The following is a 22,199-nucleotide window of genomic DNA, read 5'->3' as shown; positions in this document are numbered from 1 at the left end:
GATTACTATTATTTTCAATTAACTAGTTTAAGTCTACTTTTGTCATTTTTAATCTTTTATGGGATAGTTTTCATCATCATATTCTCTTTTTCATTTGCTTTCTTTTCTACTTAACATTCTTCTTCCTCTGGAATCTACCTGTGCTGGCTATAAACTATAAGTAAGTTGCAAACAGCACTACTCATCGGTCGGTATCACGTCAGCTCGCATAGCAAAAACAAGATGTTACAGTTCGCTTTTAGAGCTGAAACTGAATTTTTTTCTGTCTTCAGTTTGCTCGTACAGGTCAACTTCAGTCGCCATAAGCAAAGCGAGCGTGATTAATAGCTTTGCTGCTGCCTGTTAACAGGCTGTTCTCTGGGATACTTTGCACATCAAAAGGTTGTGGTTAGGTTAGGACACGAATATAAGTTCACCCGGCTACAATACGCGTTCAGTAGTTTCAAATGGCTCTAAGCACTATGGGACCTAACATCTGAGGTCATCAGTCCCCTAGACCTAGAATTACTTAAACCTACCTAACCTAAGGACAACACACACATCCATGCCCGAGGCAGGGTTCGAACCTGCGATCGTAGCAGCAGCGCAGTTCCGGAATGAAGCGCCCAGAACCGGTCGTCCACGACACAATACGCGTTGTCTGCGGCAGTTCAGTCTTCGGCCATTTACAATCAGCTGTGGACAGAGCATCTCGCGTTGCCGCCATACCTGATGGCAGCAGCTTCCAGTGTTGCCCAGCACTGCACGAGCAGCATTCCAGCAATTGCGACGTGACCTGCCGTGTTTGTGTGTCGCCTTTAACCGAGCGGTAGCCGATGTGACAACAGTGTAGCGCCAAGTGATTGACATCATTTATCCTGTAATCTTAAACGGACTGCAGTCAGCCATGGCATCATTTCCGCATTCTCTTGCGCTCAGGCAGGATGTAAACTGCTTTACAGAACTGTGAACCTGGTTTCGCTTTCGCGAGCCACCTTTTGTTTTTATTGATACGAAAATATGTGTCGAATCTGCTACACTAAGGAGACAAAAGTCATGGAACAGCGATATGAACATATTCAGACGTACACAAAGCACAAAAGGTCAGTTCATTGACGGAGCTGTCTTTTGTACTCAGTTAAATATTGTGAAAAGATTTCCGACGCGTTGATGGCCGCAGGAAAGGAATTATCAGACTTTAACGCGGTGTGGTAACTGGAGCTAGGCGCATGGAACATATCATTACGGAAATCGTTAGGGAATTCAATATCCGCGATCGAAAATGTCAAGAGCGTGCCGAGAATACCTCATTTGAGACATTACCTCTCACCACGAATAAGGCAGTGGCCGACGGCCTTCACCTAACGACCAAGAGCGGCGTTCGCGTAGAGTTGTCAGTGATAACAGACAAGCAGTACTGCGTGAACTACCTACAGAAGTCAATGTGGGACGTACGACGAACGTGTCGTTAGTGCAGCGAAATTTGACAGACGACCGGCGCGAGTACCGGGTGATCAAAAAGTCAGTATAAATCTGAAAACTGAATAAATCACGAAATAATGTAGATGGAGAGGTACAAACTGACACACATGCTTGGAATGACATGGGGTTTTATTAGAACAAAAAAATACAAACATTCAAAAAATGTCCGACAGATGGCGCTTCATCTGATCAGAATAGCAATAATTAGCACAGCAAAGTAAGGCAAAGCAAAGATGATGTTCTTTACAGGAAATGCTCAATATGTCCACCATGATTCCTCAACAATAGCTGTAGTCGAGGAATAATGTTGTGAACAGCACTGTAAAGCATGTCCGGAGCTATGGTGAGGCATTGGCGTCGGATGTTGTCTTTCAGCATCCCTAGAGATGTCGGTCAATCACGATACACTTGCGACTTCAGCTAACCACAAAGCCAATAATCGCACGGACTGAGGTCTGGGGACCTGGGAGGCCAAGCATGACGAAAGAGAATCGCACGGACTGAGGTCTGGGGACCTGGGAGGCCAAGCATGACGAAAGAGAATCGCACGGACTGAGGTCTGGGGACCTGGGAGGCCAAGCATGACGAAAGAGAATCGCACGGACTGAGGTCTGGGGACCTGGGAGGCCAAGCATGACGAAAGAGGCGGCTGAGCTCACGATCATCACCAAACGACGCGCGCAAGAGATCTTTCACGCGTCTAGCAATATGGGGTGTTTTTTTTTTTTGTTCTAATATACCCCCATGCCATTCCAAGCATGTGTGCCATTTTTTACCTCTCTATCTACATTATTCCGTGGATTATTAAGTTTTCAAATTTATACTGACTTTTTGATCACCCGGTACATTTGTTAGCAGCACGACAACGCTTACAGCGCCTCTTCTTGGCTCATAATGATATCGGTTGGGCTTCAGATGAGTGGAAAACGGTGGACTGGTCAGATGAGTCTCGATCTCAATTGGTAGGAGCTGATGGTAGAGTTCCAATACGGCGCAGACCCTACGAATCCATGGACCAAGTTGTCAACAAGGCTCTGGGCAAGCTTATGGTGACTCCATTATGCTGTGTTTATATGGAATGGACTGGATTCTCTGGTGCAACTGAACCGACCAGTGACTGGAAATGGTAATGTTCGGCTTCTTGCAGACCGTTTTTAGTCATTCACGGTCTTCGTGTTCCCAAACAACGATGAAATTTTTATGTATGACAAAGCGACACGTCACCGGGCCATAGTTGTTTGCGCTTGGTTTGAACAACTTTTCGGACAGTTCGAGTGATTTATTTGGCCACTCAGATCGCCTGACATGAATCCCATTGAAAATTTATGGAATGCAACCGAGACGTCAGGATGCGCACAAAATCCTGCACCGGCATCGTTTTCGCAATTTTGGACTGTTATAAAGGCAGCATGGATCAGTGTTTCTGCAGGGAACTTAAAATGATTTGTCGAGACCATACCACATCAAGCACCTGCACTAAGTCGGTAAAAAGGACGTCAGACACGATTTTAGGAAGTATGGTTCAAATGGCTCTGAGCACAGTGGGACTTAACTTCTGAGGCCATCAGGCCCCTAGAACGTAGAACTACTTAAACCTAACTAACCTAAGGACATTACAAACATTCATGCCCGAGGCAGGATTCGAACCTGCGACTGTAGCGGTCACGCGGTTCCAAACTGTAGCGCCTAGAACCGCTCGGCCGCTCCTGCCGGCTTTTCGGAGGTATCCTGTATGAAATGACCGATTTCCTCGTAGTTTGCTCCCTTCTTCCGCCTTTAAACCAACCAACCAACGTCTGTGTATCACGACATGAAGGAGACTCTGGTTTTCAATATTGTTCCCCTGCTTTATTTATTTATTTAGCGTATGGCTCATAACATCACAGTAAAAATTACAGAAACAACACGATTTAAAAAAAATCACATATCTATAAACAGAGCAATAAATAACAGTTTGTATATAAGGACACCGCCAATTGTAAATTTACACTCACAGAAGAGCAATCACAAGCAGACGTCCAGCTTAGATAATAAATGGTCGATTGCCTCTAGGGTCGCCATTAGGAAATCCTGTGGGTCACCCTCGTATGCCCTTAGTGGGCATTCCTGCACGATGTGTTTCACCGTCTGTCTCTCAGCGCCACAGTCGCAAGCGGCCGAAGGAAGTTTATCCCATCTGTGTAAGGAGTCGGCGCATCTCCCACAGTTGGTTCTGATGCGATTAAGAGTTGACCAAACTTTGCGAGGCCAATCAAATCCTTTTGATTTACTAAAGATGCATGGCATACTGTGGCAGTTTACTGTTGTTCTGCTCTCCCATTCCTCTTTCCATCGGTCATTTATTTTAAAGTTGGTTTGGCGCAGAGCCTGTGCGGTCTTTAGTGGAGGATGCCTGGACAGGAGTCGGTTTCCTTGGATGTCGTGAGTATCTTCATGGATTTGTAATTGAGGGTTGGTCATGATTTTTTGGAATTCTCTAACCAGAGCGTGTTCACGGCGCAGGTTAGGAGGGGCTATGTTACTGAGAACGGGCAGCCACACTGTAGGAGTTGGCCTGATTGTGCCTGATATAATACGCATTGTTGCATTAAGTTGGCTATCTACCATGTGTGTGTGTTAGCTGTTGAGCCACACTGGGGCACAGTATTCTGTCACTGGATACACCAAGCCAAGTGCGGATGTTCTTAAGGTAGATGCTGTGGAGCCCCAAGTGGTGCCACAGACCTTCTGCAATATGTTGTTGCGTGTTTTAAGTTTCGCTGCAGTTTTCGTCAGGTGTTCTTTGAATGTTAGTGTCCTATCTAGGGTAACCCCAAGGTACTTTGGGTGTTTGTTGTTTCCCTGAGGACATCCGACTCAGCACACGGTATCAGTCACCTTCTGGGAAGCAGCGACCGCAGTAATAAATAAAATGTCGGATTAGATAAAATGTCCTACGATTACAATTGTTATTTAAACGGCCAAGACGTAACAGCAAAAAGCTTTTCATTCCGAGCTGCTTTCCGGTCAGCCGATTCTACCTATATGTTAATGGTTCAAATGGTTCAAATGGTTCTGAGCACTATGGGACTTAACTTATGAGGTCATCAGTCCCCTAGAACTTAGAACTACCTAAACCTAACTAACCTAAGGACATCACACACAGCCATGCCCGAGGCAGGATTCGAACCTGCGACCGTAGCAGTCGCGCGGTTCCGGACTGAGCGCCTAGAACCTCTAGACCACCGCGGCCGGCATATGTTTATGAAGAAACTGCATGACATGGAGATGACCACATCAAGAGAAAAGGGAAATCCAGAGGTAACGTTCAAGCAGCTTGCACAGCAATGAAATGGACCACATGACTGGCAGTATTTTTAATGCCTTTTTTCCTGGAGATGTGGGTTATGGAATAGCTCCTGGTTTAACAGTCCTTACAAGAGCAGATGAAGTAGCTTATAACAAATGCTTAGCAAAGGAAAATGATATGTAACTGAACGCTCATTCGCACAGGTGAAACTGCATTATTGAAGTCTCCATTCTAAAATAGGATTGCCCGACAGAGGTACCATCCCATTAATTTATTGTGTATAATGTGGAGGAGATTGGAATGGGTAACAAGACGCAGACCGCAGCTGGAAGAGTGAACAGTAAACAAGAGTCAGAGCTCCAAGAATGATTGGAGTCCGACGGAGCTGAGCATGTTGGATATTCTAATACAGCAATAAAAAATTTTTTTAAATTCAGGTTGGTTAGATGTATTCTGTGGTATCGATAGCTACGATGCCACAACGTAGGTGCGCTCTGCTAGGTTGGCACTACGACACCGACACAGACGACAGCGCCCTCTAGCTGGCGCTGTGCAGCTCTACGAGCGCCGCTCCAGATTCTACCCATTTGATTCCGACCCGACGACCGAGCAACTTAGCTTCTACATCATAGGGGGCTAGCCATTACAGACTTAGTTGCTTCAGTTACTTCAATGATAGTTTGTCCTACAACTAGTGGCTATTAGCGTTGATGCCTATCCAGCTTCCCACCTACGTGCTCTTCAGTGCAAAGTTACGTATGTCATTGACTGCTATTCTCTATAAAATATTCTGTAAAGTTAAACGCAGTACCGATGTGTTTCACCTTTTCCTCCTCCTACTCACTTCTTACATTCGGCCTACCCTTCACTTTTCAGGAGCAGACCCACGGGCCGCTTTCCAGGCGGGATACAAAATATTCCATTTGCGATATCTGCTAGGTTTGAACTGTTAACGTCATATACTAAATCATCAGTTTTATATAATCCGGTTTTTTGGCAGTTTAGCTCCATTTCGTGATTTTATAATGTCTTCCTTCCCTGCGGGACAGAAACGAACAGCACATTGACATCCCTTTTTAAACGAAGTTGGTGATCTATCCACTTCGTTGCTGAAATAGCGGCTGTGCCTATGACAGCCGAACACACGACTCCAACGGGATAGAAAGTCTCCGTTTTTATCTTGGCTGGTTTGATGCGAGCCGAGAACTCGTCCCCTCCCACTCCAACCTCATCATTTCCCAGCAGAACTTACACACGTCCACATTTATGAACATATTGCAATCTCTGCGATCCCTTACAATGTTTACTCACTATTATTCCTTGTAGTGCCGCGGCAGTTATTCGCTGATGTGTTAGCACATGTCCTGTCATCATATCATTTCATCTAGTCAGTCTCTTCCGCATATTCTTTTTCTTGACGATTTTTCGAACAGTCTCCTTATTTCGTATAAGTCTATCTAATTTCAACATTCTGCTATAACTGAACACCTCATCACTGCTATTCTCTTCCTTTACGGTTTTTCTGACACGAAATAGACAAGCTGTGAGATTCCAAACAGAGAGTTCAAAAATGGTTCAAATGGCTCTCAGCACTATGGGACTCAACATCTGAGGTCATAAGTCCCCTAGAACTTAGAACTACTTAAACCTAACTAACCTAAGGACATCACACACATCCATGTCCGAGGCAGGATTCGAACCTGCGACAGTAGTGGTCACGCGGTTCCAAACTGAAGCGCCTAGAACCGCACGGCCACACCGGCAGGCCCACACAGAGAGTGTCAGCATTACTAAGGCCCAAGACTCACTAGGTGCATGTCAACTTCATTAATATTACCCAACTGGCCCAAAAAATTAAACTGGTACAGTTGCACTTCCAAAAGAAATTACGCCATATAGTCATTTAAATAATTAAATGATGTTGTACTATCGACGGTTATTAGTAATCTAATGCCTATACATAGCAACTTAGGTGAAATTTTGGTACTAGCACGACTGTGCGAATTAGGTGTTCACTGCATTGCTTTAGGCATTAATTGATCCAGTTGTCTGTTCCCTCTGATTATTATTGTTTTATGGGAAAGCTTTGATGTACGTTAACATTATGATACTCAATTCTAAGAGAAAATCATACTCTTTCTCTGTCAGAGGAGCGTGATACGACTAGCGTTCTGTCATTTGCACGGAACTTCGCAGATCTTCAAGCTATCAGCAGCTGGTCTCTGCACAAAGAGCTCTGCCATGAAAACCAGAGTGCGGAAAAGACCATTACGGGTCTGCTTAACGTAGGATGCCTCTGGCAGAGACGGAAAGAAGGGGGAAGGAGAGTGTGAATAACTGTTAGGATATGTATTGGCTCCTCAAAAAAGGCAGACGCATATAAACCTCACCAAAAACGCGGTCTGGATCAGTGATACCCTGGTTATTATGACAGCATGGGTGACATTTTGTCATCAAGATGATGCTTGTATGAGCAGTAAAATAGCACAAGTGAAACACTTTATATTCCAAAGGGAAAGGATTGTTTCAGACGCTTCCACAAAAAGTGAAGCAATCTGCACCATGTTTTTGTATTACAAAGTTATAAATTTGTAGTGATTATTACATTTTTGTGCCATAAAATATGAACTGTAAACTCTGTAACATTTTTCCCCCACAAAAGTAAAATAACACAAGCCTTTATTCATAGCTTTTCCTTAAAATATCAAATATTCTACATTACATCAAAAGACTATTAAGATGAACTAAAATCCGATCCGCCTTCCCCATTAAATTTGTAGGGCGTAAAATTCGTTATTATTTTTCATCATCTAAGATGACAAAATATTCAGAGAATTCAACTTAATTCACCATTTTTTTTAAAAATGTGTTCAGATTATGAAGGGTTATCTTTCCTCTTCATTGGTATCAAAGAGTCAGAGCAACTGCGAAAATAGCAGTTTGCACACGGAGACCCCGAGAAGATGACAAAATATTCACATAACTCAACCTCATTCACCATTTTTTTAAATGTGCTCAGATTGTAAAGGGTTATCTTTCCTCTTCACTGGTATCAAAGTGTCAGAGCAACCGTGAAAATATCAATTTGTACATGGAGACCCCGAGAAGATGACAAAATATTCAGAGAATTCAACTTAATTCACCATTTTTTTTAGGAAATGTGTTCACATTAGAAAGGGTTATCTTTGCTCTTCATTGGTATCAAAGAGTCAGAGCAGCTGCTAAAATAGCAGTTTGCACGCGGAGACCCCGAGTAGCAGGAAGGCTGGTGGAGTACCCATTTTGTGTGCCAACGGCTACTTCAGGTCGCAGCGGCAGAAGGACGCCTGCACTACTTTCACGCATATCTGACAGCTATCGCCGGGTATATAAACGGACCATAGGCAAACCTAGGCACAGTCCAGCAGCAGACAGGCAGCGGGAGCAACAGCAGCAGCGGTCGTCGCACTGGAAACCTACACCACCAACATGAAGTGCTTGGTGAGTGTGATACAGCATTCCAGCGACGTCTAACATTCGTCCCTGTGACACATCTGCAAGCTGGATGCTTCACTCTGACATTATTAGCATCTAGGCTTCTAGAAGTACGTTCATCTTGAAGCAAAACCAAGACATTTAGGGAGTAACAGGAGTATCTTCTGATTCACTCACCTAAACTAAGCGACGGCTATACGACTCGTATTATTCTCTTGTATTTCCTGCTGGTATTGCAGAAGGTAGGAGACGAGGTACTGGGAGAAGTGAAGCTGTGAGGACGGGCCGTTGAGTCGTGCTTGGGTAGCTCAGATAGTAGAGCACTTGCCCGCGAAAGGCAAAGGTCACCAGTTCGAGTCTCGCTCCGGTACACAGTTTCAATCTGCCACGAAGTTTCACTCCAGAACTGTTTAACACGTGGATGAAGTCCACGAAAAATTTACTGCTGTATTAGTGTCTGATGCAAGATCATCCAAAGACCTTAATATGCAGTCTACGTCGACAATTGTCTGTATCAAGCTATTGGGTTGGGTTGGGTTGTTTGGGGGAGGAGACCAGACAGAGACGTCATCGGTCTCATCAGATTAGGGAAGGATGGAAATGGAAGTCGGCCGTGCCCTTTCAAAGGAACAATCCCGGCGTTTGCCTGGAGCGAATTAGGGAAATAACGGAAAGCCTGAATCAGGAAGGCCAGACGCGGGATTGAACCGTGGTCCTCCTGAATGCGAATCCAGTGTGCTAGCCACTGCTCCACCTCGCTCGCTCAAGCTATTGGGAGAAGGAAACGTTAACATTTATTATTGTCTCAAAGTATTTAAGACATAGAAAGAACACAAGGAAACACTGAGATTTTAAATTTAAATACGAATTAAAAAATGGGTGTGAAATCTTATGGAACTTAACTGCTAAGGTCATCAGTCCCCAAGCTTACACACTACATAACCTAAATTATCCTAAGGACAAACACACACACCCAAGCCCGAGGGAGGACTCGAACCTCCACCGCGATCAGCTAAAAACGAATTAATATTTCGAACATATAAATATGAAAGTTATCACGCATATGATACAAAGCGACAAGATATTTTTCGATGGAGGTGGGCTTGTGGAACATAGAAAATGATCAGGATTTGCCTACTGAATTTAGAAAAAGAATTATATAAGGAAAGCGTCAGGAACGGCTCGCTGAAACTGGACGATTTGACTATGAATAAGAACGGGAGTATATTTCTAGTACGTATCTACTTCAGTGAAGAGATCTGTATGGTAAGTTCCAGGTGCTCAGTTACGTTGTTTCTCAGCATTCTTACGGAAAACACTGCTGAAATAAAACAACAGAAATCAGCTTATCAATGTCTATACAAGAAAGGTAGAACTGTTCTGGCCACATACAAGCCACCTACGTCTGTTCCACCTCCATATCAACCATTAGCCACTGGTGTCATGTGAATGTAGCATGGAAGGGCACATGACAGTACTCCACACTGCTGACTGCTGTCAGTTTATCAGGGCTGGTGCCGCTACCGAACGGTCAAGCAGCTCCTCAGCTGGCTTTAGGAGGATGACTGCACAAACCTCCCTGAAGAAAAAATTCAAAGCAGTACCAGGAATTGAACCCAGGTCTTCTGCACAGCAGTCATCCACATAGACGGCCACTCAGCTACAGATGTGGCCATGAATGTTTATGACACATATTGAAAAAGGTATAAGAGAACATGCACTCGAGTCTCTATCTTCTTGCACAGTGGATGCACTACAATGTATTTACTATGTTCCTCACTTTTCTCTTAATCTGTAATTGGTAAGTAAACGAGATAACAATAATTTCTTTTGCACCCTTGAAGTGAGTTAAATATGAATAAATTTTCTTCGTGACAACACGATCATAGAAAGAAAGCCATGTTTGAAAGATAATAGCACAACTTTAATAAGATTATTGTAGCACAGTTACTGCCTAACATAGTGTACAATTGAAATCTGTGAAATCTGTGATAGTTTTGAAATGAGCGGCTGAAACCTACTTTCAGATCGTCCTGAGTGCTGTCGTGGCCGTGGCCCTGGCCAAGCCCGGCTTCCTGGGGGCGGGCGTCGCCGCCCCCGCCTACGCCGCAGGCCTCGCTGCCGCCGTCCAGCCAGCTCCTGTCTATGTGGGCGGCATCCATCCCGGCCTCGCCGCCTACGGTCCGGCCAACATCGTCGTCGGGCCAGGTGGCTACAACCTGGACACCCCTGACGTGGCCGCCGCCAGGGGCGCCCACCTGGCCGCCGTCGCCCAGACGAGGGCCCGCGACGCCGCCATCAACGGTGCCGCCCTCGCCGCCGCCTCCGCCGCAGCCTACGGCGCTTACGCCGCCCCCGCTGTCGTCGCTGCCCCCGCTGTCGCCGCCGTCGCTCCTGCGGCTGTCGCTGCTCCTGGCCTATTGGCTGCTCCCGGATCCCTGGCTGCCCTCAAGGCTGCCTACCACGGCTAAAACAACTACGCTAGACGACGGTTAACACCGTGCAACAGATCACCTCACCGACTACTCAAAAGGGAGAAAGCAGCGCGAACTATAAAGTATTCGTTTACACTGTACAGAAAAAGGCAAAAGATAATAAATTATACTTTACATTCTAATCATTCTGTTGTTATTGAGTAAATACCATTGTTGTACTTCCTTACAACACAAACACAACATTACACTGAATAAATATCAACAGCATAGGAGTACTTAACCTTACTGGACGAAATTGTTAGTCGCTTCCATAACAGAGATCGTTGGCAACGTGGAGCATTATGATGGTGAAAGACTGGTGCTCATGTGAACATCCACAGAAAATGGCTGAAATGGCTCTACCACTATGGGACTTAACATCTGAGGTCATCGGTCCCCTAGACTAGGAACTACTTAAACCTAACGAACCTAAGGACGTCACACACATCCATGCCCGAGACAGGCTTCGAATCTGCGACCGTAGCAGCAGCGCGGTTCCGGACTAAAGCGCCTAGAACCGCTCGGCCACAGCTGCTGCCTAAACCTTCACAGATCGTTTACGCCGTGAAAGCAGCGCATATGATCCAATAGATTAAATGGATGCAGCATTACACTGGTTGAAGTGGAGATGTGTTAGAACAGCAGAAATAAATTATCGTGTTTGGACGTGACCCTGACCACAATTCGAATGGCGTTCCTGATTCGTTAGTGTTTCGACATGGGTTAGCCGATGTTACTACAAAGATTGAATACCATTCGCAGTTATGTAACACAGTGTAAGATCAGTGGTCATAAAAAGATGCCAGTGAATGGGGGCTGAAGAGGAATGTGATGTCTTGTCAATGATAATTCAAACTCTTCAAGTATTGCTACTATTAGTAAATAAATTCCTTATGGAGCAGTTTCCTATTGAAAAATATGTAGGTAACTGCATGCAGTCCAACTTTGGAGTTGGGTACTTTGCAAAATTTCGAAATATTAAGATACACTTGTTAAATGGGCCAAACAACACAGAATTTCAGTTGATGCGTGGCATCAAATGCACTAAAGGCTCAAGCAGCTCTTTAAATCAGAATGTGGAAGCTTTATTTAGGACCGCAGGTGGTTTTTGATATTTTACAGGTCTTGTTCATATGATAGCTTAGTCCCACATACTCAGGCTACGGTAGAAACGAACCATGATAGCAATGTCAACATTCTTGATGACCATCTCCTGTCCTTTCCTCCACAACATCGCGATGAGTGCTTACTTGACACATCACACGACTGCAAGCTGACATTCCTCGATCGTTGAGGATTCAGGCACCCTATCACACATCAACTGGCCCCACAAATTCGCTTTATCATTCTCCCATAGAAGATATCTGTATAGAGCAACACCCGTGCATTTTGGTAGGTCTACGGAATTAAATCATCAATGGTAGGCTTTTGTCTGATAAGGCATACGTGAACAAACTTTTTGACTCTCTTCATCTCCGAATCATGGGTATTAGGCAGACAATAGCAGATGTTGCATTTCATTCACGCTATTCCTCGTGAGGGTGACAAGCTTTTTGTGCAATGTTTTTCATGAAACACTACTCTGAAGAAGTATTGTATTACAACTCTCAACGACCATCTGTAATCACACACATCATTTGCACCCGATGTTATGAATCGGTTATCAAGCGCCTCTAACGTAAGTTAATATTTACAGGTGAAACTTCCACATGGATTAAAACTGAATACTGGATCGTCTCTCAAACTTTAGCTTTTGTCCTCCGCAGGCAATGGTCTGACCAGATGAGTGTAGATAGCTTTGTCGTTAAGAGTATTCTCAATGGAAAGCAGGATTCTAGTTTCGAGCCAAATTACAGAACACGTTATGAACTACCAGGAAGTTTGAAAACAGCGCATATTCCCCACAGGATTTCAAGATTTCTCTTAGGATCTCTAAAGAGATTTACACAGTTCTTCTTAGAAATTCTTAATAACTGTCGCTTCAGATGAGAAATTGTTTTACTCTACAACTGCCATTTTCCTATTTCTTTTTTTTTTTCTGCGTAAGTCGGGTGCCGTGTGAACGGGGGATGGACATTAAACGTAGAAACAAAAATGTATCCTTGTGCCCACCAACTATTTCTCGAACTTTTGCAGCAGAACTAACGTTCCGAACGTAAAGGTCACTGTACAGTGCACGCTGACATACGTAAGCACATGGCACATCAGTCTGTTTCTGAATCGTTCGCTGGTGACAGACAAATCAGGATTCCCACTGCATCCGATTCATTCATTCCTAATTCTGGAGCACCTCAATCACTTACCTAAAATGTAACGTGTAAAAAGGCTTGGGAAATAATGGGAGACGTGGGAACTATTAGGACAGAGAAATGGGATTGAACTGGATACAGGAGGCGAAATCGGCAGCTGTATATCTGTAATGTGTTGTACCAATCATTACAGATCTACTATCGTAATGAAAGTATGACTAGTGATCATTAATAGCTTACGAATTTGGCTCTAAAAAATAAGTAGAATGTGTCGTACGTTTAAATCAATGGTTGATTTTTATGAAACTAATATGTACAGATAAAGTTAAGCCACCTTTAAATGAGGGAAGAATGCTCTGCACGTCCCTTCGGAAACAATATAGTTATAAAGCCTTTTAAAGTGAAACTGATTATACAACATCCTCAATACAAGTAATGTATCCATACATCAGGAAGTTACCACATTACACAAACAGCCACGGCGCGATTGCCGGAGAACACTCCCATTCGTTCCTTTCAAAAGTTATTGATACAAGATCACTTTTATTTAAGTATTTCACACAACTCGTCGAGTTTACGACTAGATCATCATTTGGAAACTGTGAGACGAGAATAAAGTGGACAAATGAGAAAGTCTTACGTAAAACTTAACTCCACATGTACACTCTAAGATAAAGATTACGACGCCCCATCAAGGAATTATTCGAATTGGACGGAATAGGTAGATGTGGTGCACGTGTATACACAAACACATGATAACAATTTCACAAGAATTGAATGATTCACTCAAACTTGACAAACTGTGCAAATCCATAACGCGTTGGTCCGCCTCTGTCCCTTATACGAGCAATTATTTGCCTTGGCAGTGATTGACAGAGTTGTTGGAAGTCCTCTTGAGTAAAACGTAAATGTCTTGTGACTAGAGCCTTTCTTCGGGTAGACCGTTCGCCGGGTGTAAGTCTTTCGAGTTGACACCACTTCGGCAACTTGCGCGCCGATGGGGTGAAATAATAATGATTATGACAACACAACACCCAGTCCCTGAGCGGAGAAAATCTCCGACCAAATCAGGAATCGAACACGAGTCCTTAGGATTGACATTCCGTCGCGCTGCGCACTCAGCTACCGGGGGCAGACGTCCTCTTGAGTGATATCGTACCACATTCTTTCAAATATATCCTCAAAATCCAAGTTTCCTGGAGGGCATTGCCCATAAAGCTTCAAATTTTCTCCACTGGGTAGACATCCGGTGACTTTGCTGGCCAAGGTAGTGTTTGACAAGCATGAGCAGTAGAAACTCTCGCAGTGTGCGGGCGGACATTATCTTGCTGAAATGTAAGCCTAGAATAGCTTGCCATGAAGGGCAACAAAACGGGGCCTAGAATATCGTCGACCTACCGCTGTGATAGAAAGGTGCCGCTCATGACGACCAAAGAGGTCCTGCTCTGAAAGGAAATGGCATCCCAGATCATCACACCTGAGTGTCGCACCATATTGCAGGCGGCAATCCGGTTGATATTCAACAGCCGTCTGGGGGGTCTCCAGACATTTATTCGGCCTGTAATCTCGTTGACTGAAGTATAATTGTCTTCTGAGATAAGACACGATCCAAACTGTGACCCAATGACCAGAGAAAATGTTTCTGGAGACCCCCTGGACAGCGGTGGGATATCAACGTGTCGGCTGGCATACGGCCCGACATCCAGGAGTGATAGTCTGGAGTGCCATTTCTTTTCAAATCAGGACCTCTTTGGTTGTCATCCGCAGCATCGCTACAGCACAGCGGTGCGACAATCATATTCTACTACCCGCTTTGTTGCCCTTCGTGGAAAGCCATTCTGGGGCTACATTTCAGCAAGATAATGCGTGCCCACACACTGCATGACTTTCAACTACCTGTTCGTGCTTGCAAAACCCATCCATGGCCAGCAAGATCGTCGAATCTCTCCCCATCTGAGAACGTTTTGGAGCATTCTGGGAAGGAGCCTCCAAGCAGCTCGGATTCTGACGCTCTAACGCTCACATATTTGACAGAATGTGGTACGATGTCACTCAGAAGGACATAAAATAATTCTGTCAATCATTGCCAAGGCAAATAACTGTTTGTATGAGGGTCAGAGGAGGACCAACGCGTTATTGATATGCTAAGTTTATCAAGCTTTTTTCTTTAAAAAATCATCCAATTTTTCTGAGATTGTAATTATTTGTTTGCGTGTACATGTAGATCACGTCTACAGGTTCCCGTCCCATTCTGGTAATTCCTTCGTGGCTCTACGTTTTTTGTCTTAGAGCGTATACGAAAAGCAGCACGCCACGTAAAACTGAAATCCATACATTGCATCTCATCATGTTTCTCTTTATAAATAATGTAGAATATTGAACGGTGGCAAATTACTGTTTGAAATAAAGTGAAATACTCTGTAGCTAATCACACTGGTGTCTGGGAAACTGTGAACGACAAGCGACTGTGCTTATGGAGTAGTTCATGAGGCATTTTCTTTTCTATTTTATCTCTGATGCCTGGATTTTCATTCGTCACTCTTCCAGAAACTTCGAAAATCAGTGTAAAAATTTCATATGTCATGTACAATATTTTTATTGGATTGTTACGAGAATTAACAGGATGCCTTATGAACAGTCCTCTCTCGTTTGCTATCGCGGTCACCTGCCTGGCTACGCGGATTCAGAACCGTGACTCCATGCATGGTGTCACTTACCCGGCTGCTCACCACAGGCATCTAATTTTATCTCTTCGTATTCGCACTGTCCTCTCGTAACTCTTCTGCTTCACTAAAATGAACTTACAAATTTGCACTGTGGAATTTACTCTTAATTTTCTTGATGAAACAGGCTTAGAATAAGTTTCCCGTGATCGTGCAGGTAAGCTGATGAAAAAAAAAAAAAAAAAAAAGACAGAGGACATAATATTATCTGCTATGCAAACATCATGAAAGAGTTCTGAAATGGGTAAAACTTAACAGCTATGTACAGTTTTTGTTGTATCTGTAAATGTATGGCTACGAAGAGCAACAGGAAAATGTCCTTATAAGTGGTCCTTCGAATAAAATATCAGAACCTACATATGAAATGCACACAACTCTCGACAGACATGCAGTAAAATGCACTGAAGACTACATCCCGATTTGCATCATTCTGAGAAAGGTGGCGTTACAAATCCTTAATGAACAGTTTGAGCTATCAAATGCAATCTTTCTACAAAATTTCAATCATCTTTTTCCCAATTTGAAACATGAATAAACACTACTCGCCTTGACGGTAAAAATAAGAAGACTGAAACCCTATACTAAAATATAACAGCCTGCTTACTCACGCATTATTACAATAGTTAAATTAGTTTAAACTTTCAAGTAGCGACCATGTGACACAGAACCGTCCACTGTCGAAATATTTATACATACGCTTATTTATGATCATTTATTATGTTACGAGTGTGTGCCACAGTATTTAAGTAATATTACTTAAGTAACTTTGTCTAACAGATTGGCTTTTCCATTTATTTACTTTATTTGTAATTAATGTTTATTGAAAATAAATTGCATGCAATTAAACTTTCGTAGTTTGTAAGTTGCTCTACTGTAACATCAGATACTTGTTGAGATGTCTCTGAGAGAGAAATTCTTTGACTCTTTCAGTTTTGTGCAATAGCCATTTATGTACTCATTTTCCCATGTGACAAAAACTTGTTGATCGTGTATTGTGCTTTACATTATGTGAATATATGTATATCAAATAAGTGCTTGAAATAATCTTCAGCATTTAGTGAACAGAAACCAACAAAACTGCAACAGAATGACGGGAGAATTCCTACATAAATAAACTATATGTATAATAACTGAACTTTAAAGATTTCTTTACGTTATGTTCAATCGTTATTAGGAATAGTTACGTCTAAGTAGGTCGTTTTTAACATCGTTTTAGCTTTAAGGCACCACCTCCCCAAGGAACCTCCGCCACAAGGCGGAATAAAAAAGCGAAAACTTACGTTGACGTCAACCAGTGTGTGTCTAGACGTCAACTGCCATTTGAATAAATAAATAGCATTATAAAGAGCGGCTGGTTGCTGTTCTTTTCCTTACAAAAATCGACGTGTATTTTGTACTTAGCCACGATTTCAGAATGTCAGTTTTTGACAAAATGCTATATATTTGTCCCCTAGTTAAGCATACTTGTACTGCTTTGGATTTGTCCTCTAGCCATTTTTGCTTAGCGATTCTCCCATTTCTGTCGATCTTATATTTTTAGACGCCTGTATACCCCTTCGCTTGCTTCATTTGCTACAATTTTATATTTTCTCCTTTCGTCAGCTAAATGTAGTTTCTCCTCTTTTATCCAGGAATTTCTACCAGGCCTTGCCTTTTTACCTATGTGATAATCTGTTATTTTCACTACTTCATCGCTCGAAGCTAAACTTTTTCTTCATTAGGTACCACAGTTGTTCTCCATTAATTTTATCGAAGGCTTTTCCTAGTAAAAAATGCCTATTGACTCTCCGAATTAAATTTTGCATGTTCTTCAGTTACCTGTTTCATCAGAAATACTGCATTTGTTATCGTTCCTCACTTAGTATATACTTACATTACTTTTAGTCTGCTGCTCAGGGAAACAGTATGCTGAATAAGTAAGTCAGTCTTCATATAATTCTGGCGTGATCTTCTTTCTCCCTCAATGAAAGGCGATATAAGTTGTACTTTTTGTACGATCTTGCTATGAGCCTTCCTTGCCAGCATATTGAACAGACTTAGTAGTATTATACAGAAAGTCACGTTCCTTAATAGTTCATTGTTGAAGCTGTCTATAGACATAGGTTGCCTTTGTTTTTTTTTTCTTTCTCTTTCAGCCCATCGTAGTCTCTGTCGCCTCTTGTACGCGTAAACTATTCGCAGTACAATATTTCATTTCAGAATTGTCTGTCTGTCCGTCTGTATACCAAAAGATTTGTAGCATTCGCCTTCTTGCCGCTGTTCTATATTATTTATCTGTACTGTTCATCTATAAGATTAGTTGAGCGAATTGTCTTACTGGCTAGTTCAAAATGGTTCAAATGGCTCTGAGCACTAAGGGACTTAACTTCTGAGGTCATCATTCCCCTAGAACTTAGAATTACTTAAACCTAACTAACCTAAGGACATCACACACATCCAAGTCCGAGGCAGGATTCTCACGGTTCCAGACTGTAGCGCCCAGAACCGCTCGGCCACCCCGGCCGGCTACTGGCTAGTGCTTGTCCAAACTGTTCCCAATATTATGGATCGGCATCTTTTACCGCCATTCAACCGTTATTCCTCTTCTTTTTCTGAATGTGACTATTTCCTCTTGTAGAGTTGTTAGGACATTCGACATAAGCCTTGTGACTAATATATCTGGGATAAGCTTTAGAAGTATATTGGAGAATACATGCTATAACAGTAGGACAACGGAAGACAAAAAACAACAGAAACATAGCTATTAATCATAATTTATTCGTCCTCTGGCGTCCTCTAGTAATATACAAAGATTGTGTACATCTGCAGTAGCTACGCCGAATTGTGTACACAAGCTGCTTTACAGGGCACGTTTCAACATCGGCTCGCAGATGTTTCAGCCGTGGTAGAGAGCCTTGGCGGCAGCGAGGCCTGCGAGTCCAGGAACGCCGTAGGCGGCGGGGGCGACGGCGGCGACGGCGGGGGCGGCGACGGCTGCGGGCACGGCGTAGGCGCCGGCGGCGGCGGCGGCAGCGGCGGCGGCGGCGGCTGCGCTACCCGACCCGCGAGACTGCACGGCGAGACGCGCGGACAGGTGCTGCACTCTGGCGGCGGCCACCGCAGGCGTGTCCAGGGGCACGCCCTCCGGTCCCAGCACGATGTTGGCGGGGCCATAGGCTGCCAGGCCGCCCACCACCACGGGGGCCGGCGGCTGTGGGGCGACGAGGCCCGGCGCCGAGCCGATGACGGGGGCGACGCCCGCCGCCCCCAGGTAGGCGCCCGCCCCCAGGTAGCCGGGCGTGGCCAGAGCCACTGCCACCAAGGCACTCAGGACGATCTGTAGGCAGACCAGAACAAGCACTGAACAATGTGCCAGCATATTATGCATGATAGGCAGCAACATATCTACATCTACATCTACATCCATACTCCGCAAGCCACCTGAAGGTGTGAGGCGGAGGGTACCTTGAGTACCTCTAAGGGTTCTCCCTTCTATTCCAGTCTCGTATTGTTTGTGGAAAGAAGGATTGTCGGTAAGCCTCTGTGTGGGCTCTAACCTCTCTGATTTTATCCTCATGGTCTCCTCGCGAGATATACGTAGGAGGGAACAATATACTACATGACTCCTCGGTGAAGGTATGTTCTCGAAACTTCAACAAAAGCCCGTACCTAGCTACTGAGCGTCTCTCCTGCAGAGTCTTCCACGGGAGTTTATGTATCATCTCGGTAACGCTTTCGCGATTACTAAATGATCCTCTAACGAAGCGCGCTGCTCTCCATTGCATCTTCTCTATCTCTTCTATCAACCCTATCTGGTACAGATCCCACACTGCCGAGCAGTATTCAAGCAGTGGGCGAACAAGCGTACTGTAACCTACTTCCTTTGTTTTCGGATTGCATTTCCTCAGGATTCTTCCAATGAATCTCAGTCTGGCATCTGCTTTACCGACCATCAACTTTATACGATCGTTCCATTTTAAATCACTCCTAATGCGTACTCCCAGATAACTTCTGAAATTAACTGCTTTCAGTTGCTGACGTGCTATATTGTAGCTAAATGATAAGGGATCTTTCTTTCTATGTATTCGCAGCACATTACACTTGTCTACATTGAGATTCAATCACCATTCCCCGCACCATGCGTCAATTCGCTACAGATTCTCCTGTATTTCAGTACAATTTTCCATTGTTACAACCTCTCGATATATCACAGCGTCATCCGCAAAAACCCTCAGTTAACTTCCGATGTCATCCACAAGGTCATTTATGTATATTTTGAATATACATGGGGTAGAAACTGGAGGGGGAGATGACAGATCGAACACTTAAATTCAAAAGTGTCTTAAAATTGTACTAATATAAATGACTGTACACGTATTTCTTTGTACTTACTAAGTGTTTACGCGTGTTTGGTTCACAGACTGCTGCAAATCCAGTGTAACGATTAAGAAGCCAGAGTGAGCACCGAACAGATAAAAGTCAGCAAATAAAGGCCGTTGTGGCTAGACAAGGAATCGATCTCTCGCTCATTCCAACAACACTAACGTTCACTGGTCCTTTATGGTATTGCAGTTCGTAGATACTGGCGTATGCGTGATTAGAGCGCTGCCGAATTCCCGTTTTATGACGACCATTTCTCTTAATATTCGAAATTCTACCTTTTCATATACCGTGAACGACGGCAAATCAGTGTCCTAGAATTATCTAATCCGAGTACCACTTCATAGCCCTTGTACACTAGAAGGGAGCAAATACATGGGCCCTGTAAATTAATTCCAAAACGGATGTTATACATCATGATAATGCTTTCTGAACAAAACAGTGCGAGGATCTCGCACCCTGGGGGCCCTCTACGAAGGTAATTGCGTATACAAACAGTTCAACAGTTTGCGAGTATCATATTATGTGACATAAGTGGCCGCACCTTTTGATTGCATTGGCTTAGAAGTTTAAATTTTTCACACCACCAAGGGACAGTTCACCTTAGTAATTGACACAAATTTCAAATTGCTACGTTTTCCAGTTCCTGAGAAGAAAGGGTGTTGACAGACATACAGAATGACAGAATGACACCTAATTGATGCAGAATCCTGAAAATATCTTGCAGTAAGAGCCACAATTTTCATAACTAGAGAACTATTCCTGTGGGTTATAAAGTGGTGTAACTTAAACATACCACAAAACATTCTGTCACATTGCTAACCACCGTGTCTACCGGGAAAATCCAAGTTCTTCCTTTCTTTCTTAGAAAAAATCGGAATTAACTTTTACCTACTCACAAAATCCTCCTGAAAGGTTCCACACAGAACCCCGTAGCTGAGTGGTCAGGGCGACAGAATGTCAATTCTTATGGCCTGGGTTCGATTCCCGACTGGGTCTTTCAGGGACTGTGTGTTGTGTTGTCCTAATCATTTCATTCACATCGACGCACAAGTCGCCGAAGTGGCGTCAAATCGAAGGACTTGCCCCGGGCAAACTGTCTACCCGACGAGAGGCCCTAGTCACATGTTTACTAATAATAAGAGCGCCAGTGGGGCTGAAAGAAATATGCAATATTTGTTGTTACGTATCAAGAAGGTAAGTCACAGAAAAGGTCTGTAATTTTGCTTAAGAGCGTCATTTATAACAGGTAACACCGATTTAACAATATTCTGCCCGTTTGTGACCAAGTACCTCTTTCACACAAGAAAGCTGGAGCTGCGCCTATTATAGCCTAGCGTTGTAACCCATCACGATACAGATGTGCAACAACTTTCTTTTGATAACCTCCCCCTACACCTGTTCGTAGCTGTGGTTGCGTACACCACTCAGGATAGAATGAAACGATGTGGGGAAACAGAATGTCGCATGTCGAGCATTTTTAACTACATAGTTTTCTTGTATCTGTATCTCCGCGATAAAATATTGTCCAACACCAGCTCCAAAGAGCCTATCTACACGCAGAGCTCTGATACCAGCTGAAGCACCAAATAATTTACAATTCCATCTAAAATGAACCTGTCTACATTTAAGCTCTGATACCATTTTTGTGTAAAGATTAAGGGATTTAAACTACATTCATGGGAGTCCAAATCGTCGTTCGCATATTTTGATTGACATTTTTTCATAATATCTCTGAATTGCTTCTTTTGAAAGCTTGTATTAATCCTTCCAGTGGATCACAATTTAATAATCAGGCTATAGACGCTTCATTTAACTTTCCTTTTATTCTCCCAGTAATTTTTATCTAGAGAGCGGAAGAAGTGCATAAAGCCCCGACTTATTTCCAGATATATTTTAAGTTAAATAGGTAATGACCAACAGTCTATTGATATCATATGCGTATAATAGTGTCTGTAATAATGTGCTTACTGGCTGAGAAAGTAAATTCAACATAAAATGATATAAATACATTTATAAAGTCTCAAAGCTAGCAGTAAGAAGTTGAGAGATGTTGCGCTCCGCCTTTGGTAAGACGTAGTGAGCCTGTGTTAGGTGAACTCACCAGGAGCTTCATGTTTGCTGGTGGTGCTGCGCGCCTGTTATGCCGATGCTACTACTGCTGCCGCTG

General features: G+C 43.5%; 2 protein-coding genes across 3 annotated transcripts in view; one reads left to right on the top strand and one right to left on the bottom strand.

Moving 5' to 3' along the window:
* LOC126473896 (cuticle protein 16.5-like) overlaps window positions 1-10,806 on the top strand; it is a 24,847-nt gene extending 14,041 nt beyond the window's left edge. Inside the window, exons 1-2 of one of the 2 annotated variants that reach the window (XM_050101236.1) lie at window positions 8,161-8,230; window positions 10,252-10,806. In XM_050101236.1, the coding sequence (XP_049957193.1) occupies window positions 8,219-8,230; window positions 10,252-10,695 (456 nt within the window). In that variant the 5' untranslated portion in view covers window positions 8,161-8,218 and the 3' untranslated portion in view covers window positions 10,696-10,806. Of the gene's footprint in view, window positions 1-8,160; window positions 8,231-10,251 lie in introns of those variants that run through there. The other variant, XM_050101237.1, reaches the window with a different exon arrangement.
* LOC126474277 (cuticle protein 18.7-like) lies at window positions 10,790-22,199 on the bottom strand. Its single transcript, XM_050101742.1, has 3 exons — window positions 22,134-22,199; window positions 18,707-18,986; window positions 10,790-10,794 (listed from the first exon to the last, which is right to left on the bottom strand). Exons 1-3 carry the CDS (start codon window positions 22,143-22,145, stop codon window positions 10,790-10,792), a joined length of 297 nt encoding a protein of 98 aa, XP_049957699.1. The 5' UTR covers window positions 22,146-22,199.

This window comes from Schistocerca serialis, chromosome 4, assembly GCF_023864345.2.
Source record: "Schistocerca serialis cubense isolate TAMUIC-IGC-003099 chromosome 4, iqSchSeri2.2, whole genome shotgun sequence".
Taxonomy (NCBI): domain Eukaryota; kingdom Metazoa; phylum Arthropoda; class Insecta; order Orthoptera; family Acrididae; genus Schistocerca; species Schistocerca serialis.
This window is presented reverse-complemented; position numbering and strand designations above follow the sequence as displayed.